Source organism: Zophobas morio, unplaced genomic scaffold, assembly GCF_036711695.1.
Source record: "Zophobas morio isolate AGI-343-1 ecotype UQ-CSIRO unplaced genomic scaffold, CSIRO_AGI_Zmor_V1 ptg000030l, whole genome shotgun sequence".
Lineage (NCBI taxonomy): Eukaryota > Metazoa > Arthropoda > Insecta > Coleoptera > Tenebrionidae > Zophobas > Zophobas morio.
This window is the reverse complement of record NW_026972135.1, coordinates 4561161-4568080: the sequence shown is the minus strand read 5'-3', so window position 1 is coordinate 4568080 and position 6920 is coordinate 4561161. Positions and strand designations below refer to the sequence as shown.

Genomic DNA, 6920 nt, shown 5'->3' with positions numbered 1-6920 from the left:
AAAATTCAAGATAGAAAATTGACCATCTGAAAAACTGAAGAATTGAAAGAAGAAACGGATGATTGAAAAATTAAGGACGAAAAATGGAAAATATGAAAAATTAAAAAACAAAAAAGAAAAATTCAAAAGAAGAAAAATTGAAGAATCGAGAAAAAGAAGAAATAAAAATTGAATAATACAAAAGGTAGAAATAAAAAATAGAAAAATAAAAAATCTCGAAAGACGAAAAACGAAAGTTCGGAGGATCCAAAATTGAGAATCCGAAAAATTAAGAATTCAAAAAAAAAAGAGAAATTGAAAAATTTAAGACGAAAAATTGAAAAGCGAAATTCAGAAGATGAAAAATCATAACCTGGAAAATAGTAAAATCGAAAAGAAAAAATGAAATAACGAGAATCTGAAAAATCGAAAAAAAAAAGAATTCAAACGACGAAAAATGAAAAACTCAAAAGATGAAATATTAAAAATTGAGAATCTGAAAACTCGAAAATGAAAAGATTTAATACAAAATTGAAAAATTCGTAAGATGATAAATTGAAGAAATGAAAAATCTGAAAATTCGAGATAGAAAATTGAGAATCTGTAAAATTGAACAGATAAAAAGAAACAAATTATCGAAAAATTGAAGAAAATGAAGAAATGAAAAATTCAAAAGAGAAAAAATTGAAATTAAATATCAAGAATTTGAAAATTCGAAAAAAATCTAATAAAAATTGAAAAATTCGAAGGACGAAAAATTTAATAAACGAAAAATGGAAAAATCAAAAGATTAAAAATTGATATTCTGAAAAGTTGAAAAATCGAAAAAAGAATAAATGAATTATTGCACAATTCAAGACAAAAATTGAAAAATTGAAGAAATGAAAAATCAAAGAAAATGAAGAAATGAAAAATTCAAACGATGAAAAATTGAAGAAACTAAAAGTAAAAAAAAAGTATATAGTGCATCATAAAAAATAAACCATTATACAGTCTACTTTTTAAATGATTGGACAAATTAACATAGAAGTGGGTATCATGAGCTGAATAATTTTGTCCTCTCCTTCATTATGTAACGTATATAGAAATTATGAAATCGCCGACTTAAGAAGATGGGTATTAAAATAACGGAGGATATCGAATCGACCGTCACAGCGAATCTTAACCAAACTCACAGTTTTTTATCGGGTACTTTTATTTTAACACAATATAATACATAATAACCTTACTATGTTGTTTATACTTAGTATACCACTAACTATAATATTTAATCAAATTTGTAATACTGGATAAACTAAAAATTCTTAAGTACGACGTTCTGCAGGTATAACATTGAAGTTACCAGTGTGACGAGTCGAAATCAGTACCAGTTTTTTCTCTTCTTCCCTGTACCATTCCAGCTGAGACAGTTCTTAAATTATAGGCCCACCCAATTTTGGCCATGATTTCAATAAAAACCACAGACCAATTATCAACCGTCCCCAGCTCTGCTGCTTTGTAGTCCCACGGGAACACATGATGGTAGTTATGCCAACCTTCGCCCCAAGTCAACGATGACACCAATTTGTTTTCTGAAGCTTTAATAGACCTAAAGAAATCCAAATAACCACCAAGACACTACAGTTTCCTGGTAGTACCTGTCGTATGGCCTAGTACCCCAAGTATGAGCTACACTGTTAACCATCCAAGTAAAATGCAGACTAAGTACATAACGAAACATCCCAGCTGTGCAAAACGCTACGTACAAATTCTCGTTCCAAAGGTACCAAGGTACCACCGTTGGCACCAAAAAGCACATAACTGGTGCCAGAATTCCGTAAAACCTACAAAACGTTAACTATGTAAATCTGATTTCGTTAATTTTGTTGATTGTTTGGGTTACTTTTTTTGGAATCGTACGACCGAGTCAGCTTCCAGGTCGCTCATGTCCACGGTTTTGCCAAGTCTGATGACGTCTGGGTGCTTTCGTACCATCAGCCACCCCATATGGGCGAAGAAGAAGCCCTTGTTGATGTTGTGCGGGTCGGCGTCGGTGTCTGTGAATTTGTGGTGTGCCCGGTGGTCACGGCACCACTCGAAGATGCTATTTTGGAAAGCTATAGTTTGAAAGAGACATAAGATGATTCTGAGGGGGAGTTTGGCCTTGTAGGATTTGTGGCTCCATAACCTGTGGGCACCCGTAGTGGTTCCTAGAACTCCTACCTGTTCTAGTAGTAAAACTGAAAAAACTTGTTACAAGTTGTGGATTTTGGGTTCGATGCCTACGAAACAAAAAGGTTTGCCATCTTAGATTTAGGCTAAGTATGTAATATAGTCCTAGTACGGCAAAATAATGATACAAGGACATTAGTATAACGTTGGGCCACACTGTTTGTAGTTTGTAGCTGCATGTGGAGCTCATTTTCAGTACTAAACAGTTTTCAACACTAATTCGACTGGAAACTAGAAAAAAAAATCGTCTGTATAGATAAAATTTATGGTTTTGACCACTCATTTACAATTTTTGCTCGTGAAATTATAATAGTAGAGACATCATAGGGATCAACTGCGTATCTTTTATTAACGCTAAAAATTTCATGCATAAAATTTTGTATTGTTTCACAGCGGGACAATGGTCATTTGAAACTCATTTTCGGCATGCTGACGTGTTTTATTACTTATTTACATACGCATTATTTTTTTAACATTGTATTTAAATTTAAGTGTATGTAGAATGTAGTACCACAAAATTAATATTTCTGGGTTAATGTTACAAATGGTTGAATATCTGTGTATCGAAATCATAGACCACGGTTACAGGATCGATAACTCTGATCAAAGCGATCGAGCTTATTTCAGTTTTCAGCGAGATTCACGAGCTGCAACACTTGTTCGCGTCCTCTGCGACCGATAAACTTCAATTTGTTCATTTTGCTATTGTTGACATACAAAAGTCACATACACGTGTTAAGTTGAGGCAATTTCCAAGTTTCTTGCTCTCAAAATAGATCGACGTTTAATATTAGTTTAAATGCGATAAATCAAACATTTTAAATTTTGAGTGAGATACTATATATATGGTGAATGTAATAATTTAATTATTATACATATAATTGTTATAAATAAAATAATTTTAGTTAGATTGTATTAGAACTTAGACACGTGTTGACGGAATCGTCAAAGTTTTACACATTTCAGATTACAAAGTTTTTAATCGTCTAATACTGCACTACCCCTAGAATGGCACTGTGGAGTCGAATGTGATTCATTTTTTTTCACCTATTAGTTTTTGGACTTCAAATTTTCTTCTTTTGAATTTTTGGAGTGTTCATTTTAAAATTTCTCATTTTCTCTATTCTTTTATGTTTCAAATTTTCATTTCTTCAAATTCGATTTTGCAATTTTTCCATGTTACATTTTTTTTTAATTTTTGCATTTTTCACCTTCCATGTTTCATGATTTGAATTTTCAATTTTTTATTTCTTCTTTTTTAGCATCTTCAGTTTTCGAATTTTTAATTTCTCCATTTTTCTAATTATGAATATTTTCGCTTCCTTAATTTTTCGCCCTTTTAAATTTTCTATTTTCCACTTCTTCAATTTTCGATATTTCGTCTTTTGAATTTTAAAATTTTTCGTTTCTTCAAGCTTTTGTTTTTTCGTGGTTTGAATTTTTATTTTTTGAATTTTTTATTTCAGTTTCAAATTTCGATACAGAAAGTAGACAGACCGACGGAAACGGGAGACCTATTGTTTCGTACTCTAGGGGTAATGAAACGTCCAGAAAACATAAAAGCAGCGAATCGTCGAACAATTTTTAATTTTTAGATTTCTCAATTGTTCAGTGTTTCAATTTTTAAATTTTCAATTTGCGACTTCGATTTCTTCATTCTTCAGTTTCTAGATATTTCAATGTTGGTATTTTTCAATATTTCGATTCCTCAATGGAAATTGAAAAGTAAAAAAATTGAAAATTCGAATATAGAATAATCAACTAAGTATTCGAAAATCGCAAATGTGAAAAATCTGAAAACCGAAAATTCGAAAATTTAATAATCGCAAATCGAAGAACCGAAAGATCAAAAATTCAAAAAATCAAAAAAAACAACGAACGAAATACCTCAAAAGCAACGAAATATATTAAGTTGGATAATCGAAAATTGTAAAATCCGAAAATCGAAAATGAAGAAATTGGATATTCCAAGTTTCGAAAACAGAGAATTTGTAATACCGAAAATTGAAAAAACTCATCCGAAAATTCATATTGAAAAATTAAGATTTTTGAAAAATTGACCAAAAAATCTTCAAAAAAAATCTGGGAAATACATTTTCGAATTTTGAATTTTTATTACTCGATTTTTCTATTTTTCGATATTTCGGTGCTGTAATTTTTCAATTTTTCTATTTCTCAATTTTCCAATGTTTCAGTTTTACGGTTTATCAAGTTTCCCATTTTTATATTTTTCGAGTTTTTAATTCTTAAATTTTTGATGTTTCTAGGTTTTCAATTTTTCGATTTCTCGATTAAACGATTTTTTGATTTTCCCATTTCTCGATGTTCCGACTTTTCAATGTTTCGATTTTTCAGTTTTTTGAATTTTTAAATTTTCAATTTTGCGACTTCGATTTCTTCATTCTTCAGTTTCTAGATATTTCAATATTGGTATTTTCCAAATTTCGATTTCTCAATGAAAATGGAAATGTAAAAAAAATTAAAATTCGAATATAGAAAAATCGACCAAATATTCGAAAATCGCAAATCTGAAAAATCTGAAAACCGAAAATTCGAAAATTTAATAATCGCAAATCGAAGAACCGAAAGTTCTAAAATTAAAAAAATTAAGAAAACAATGAACGAAATACCGACAAAAGCAATGAAACACTTATAGAATGTCGAATAATCGAAAATTGTAAAATCCGAAAATCGAAAATGAAAAAATTGAATATTCCAAACTTCGAAAACTGAAAATTTGAAAAACCGAAAATTGAAAAAACTCATACGAAAATTCATATTGAAAAATTAAGATTTTTGAAAAATTGACCAAAAAATCTTCAAAAAAAACTGGGAAATACATTTTCGAATTTTGGATTTTTTCAATTTCTCAATTTTCCAATGTTTTAGTTTTACGGTTTTTCAAATTTCCTATTTTTATATTTATCGAGTTTTTAATTCTTAAATTTTTGATGTTTCTTGGTTTCCAATTTTTCGATTTCTCCGTTAAACGATTTTTTGATTTTCCTATTTCTCGATGTTCCGACATTTCAAAGTTTCGATTTTTCAGTTTTTTGAATTTTTAATTTTTCAATTTTGGGACTTCTCGATTGCTTGATTCAAGTTCCCGATATTTCAATTTTGGTATTTTTCAGTGTTTCAATTCTTCATTGAAAATCGAATAGTAAAATAACTGAAAATTCGAATATAGAAAAATCAACCATTCGAAAATCGAAAATCTGAAAAATCGGAAACCGAAAATTTAATAATCGCAAATCGAAGAACCGAAACATCAAAAATTCGAAAAATCAAAAAAACCAATGAACGAAATATCGAAACTCGAATAATCGAAAAAACGGATATACCAAATTTCGAAAACTGAAAATCTGAAAAAAGAAAAATTCGAAATTTCAAAATCGAAAGTCAAAAAAAGCAAAAATTCGATGAATCAAATATTCGAGAAACCGAAAATTGAAAAAACTCATTCGAAAATTAATATTGAAAAATTGACCAAAAAACCTTTAAAAAATTCTATGAAGTACATTTTCGAATTTTTAAATTTTGGATTTTGATTTCTCGATTTTTCTGTTTTTCAATATTTCGGTGTTGGGATTTTTCAATTTTTCGATTTCTCAATTTTTCAGTGTTCCAGTTTTACGATTTTTCAAGTTTTAGTTCTTAAATTTTTGGTGTTTCTAAATTTTCAATTTTCCAGTTTCTCAATTTCTCGATTAAACGATTTTTTGATTTTCTCATTTCTTGATGTATCGACTTTTCAGTGTTTCGATTTTTCAGGTTTTTAAAAATAAAAAAAACTCATCCGAAAATTTATATTGAAAAACTAAGATTTTGAAAAAATTGACCAAAAAATCTTCAAAAAAAATCTGGGAAATACATTTTCGAATTTTGGATTTTTTCGATTTCTCAATTTTCCAATGTTTTAGTTTTACGGTTTTTCAAATTTCCTATTTTTATATTTTTCGAGTTTTTAATTCTTAAATTTTTTATGTTTCTAAGTTTTCAATTTTTCGATTTCTCGATTAAACGATTTTTTGATTTTCCCATTTCTCGATGTTCCGACTTTTCAATGTTTCGATTTTTCAGTTTATTGAATTTTTAATTTTTCAATTTTGGGACTTCTCGATTGCTTGATTGTTCAAGTTCTCGATATTTCAATTTTGGTATTTTTCAGTATTTCAATTCTTCAATGAAAATCGAAAAATAATATAACTGAAAATTCGAATATAGAAAAATCAACTACTCGAAAATCGAAAATCTGAAAAATCGGAAACCGAAAATTTAATAATCGCAAATCGAAGACCCGAAACATCAAAAATTCGAAAAATCAAAAAAACCAATGAACGAAATACCTACAAAAGCAACGAAATATCGAAAGTCGAATTATCGAAAAAACGGATATTCCAAATTTCGAAAACTTAATATCTGAAAAAGGAAAAATTCGAAATTTCAAAATCAAAGTCGAAAAAGCAAAAATTCGATGAATCAAATATTCGAGAAACCGAAAATTGAAAAAACTCATTCGAAAATTAATATTGAAAAATTGACCAAAAAACCTTTAAAAAATTCTGTGAAGTACATTTTCGAATTTTTAAATTTTGGGTTTTGATTTCTCGATTTTTCTATTTTTCAATATTTCGGTGTTGGGATTTTTCAATTTTTCGATTTCTCAATTTTTCAGTGTTCCAGTTTTACGGTTTTTCAAGTTTTGGTTCTTAAATTTTTGGTGTTTC

The 6920-nt window shown here is 28.7% G+C and overlaps 1 protein-coding gene across 1 annotated transcript; it reads right to left on the bottom strand.

The window, feature by feature from the left end:
- Positions 1–1317: 1317 nt before the first annotated feature.
- Positions 1318–2380, bottom strand: LOC135138411 (acyl-CoA Delta-9 desaturase-like). Its single transcript, XM_064068382.1, has 4 exons — positions 2245–2380; positions 1862–2198; positions 1617–1802; positions 1318–1567 (listed from the first exon to the last, which is right to left on the bottom strand). The coding sequence occupies exons 1-4, from the start codon at positions 2378–2380 to the stop codon at positions 1318–1320; spliced, it is 909 nt and encodes a 302-aa protein (XP_063924452.1).
- Positions 2381–6920: the final 4540 nt, after the last annotated feature.